Consider the following 562-nt stretch of genomic DNA (forward strand, 5'->3'; position numbering starts at 1 on the left):
GATCTGCACGCTACCCCCGGGGCCCGGCCGTCAATGCCAGCCGAGGGGCTGAGCTCCCCGGGTCCACGGGAGCCTGGGAAGGGGGCCAGGACCCAGGAAGTGCCCCCAGGAGGCCGTGTGTGAGCTGAGACACGTGTGAGCACGTCTGTATGTCTGCATGGGTGTGAGCATGGGCGAGGCCCCGTGTCCTGTGTGCATGAGCACACGTATGTGCCCGTGTGTCTGTGCCCGTCTCTGGGGCTGTGTGTAGAGGGGTAGCCCCCTCCCTGCCTGTGTTTCTGGGTGTCCCTGCCCCTCCTGCTCCTTCTTCGGGCTGCAGAGGCCACTCCTCAGCCGCCTCAGTGGCCGGACCCCCAGCCCCAGCCCCAGCCCGTGCGGTGCTGGCAGGCGCCGTCAGACTCACTGCGTGTCATAATGTTAATTCTCACTTCAAGGCCCCCCAACTCTCCCTGCCTCCATCCGGGGTCCTCCCTGAGCCCCTCCCTTAGCCCCAGCAGCTGCAGGCGATGCAGGGCCCCCCCAGACCTGGCCCCGCAGAAGGGTCCCCCTGAGTGGTGCACCC

General features: G+C 67.6%; 1 protein-coding gene across 1 annotated transcript in view; it reads left to right on the plus strand.

Moving 5' to 3' along the window:
• The window catches only part of GPSM1 (G-protein signaling modulator 1), a 13957-nt gene that overhangs the window by 10204 nt on the left and 3191 nt on the right, over nucleotides 1–562 (plus strand). The window contains exon 4 of the mRNA XM_015572356.1: nucleotides 320–392. Within this exon, the coding sequence (XP_015427842.1) occupies nucleotides 320–392 (73 nt within the window). The remainder of the gene's footprint in view (nucleotides 1–319; nucleotides 393–562) is intronic.

The sequence above is a fragment of the Myotis davidii genome, unplaced genomic scaffold, assembly GCF_000327345.1.
Source record: "Myotis davidii unplaced genomic scaffold, ASM32734v1 scaffold609, whole genome shotgun sequence".
Lineage (NCBI taxonomy): Eukaryota > Metazoa > Chordata > Mammalia > Chiroptera > Vespertilionidae > Myotis > Myotis davidii.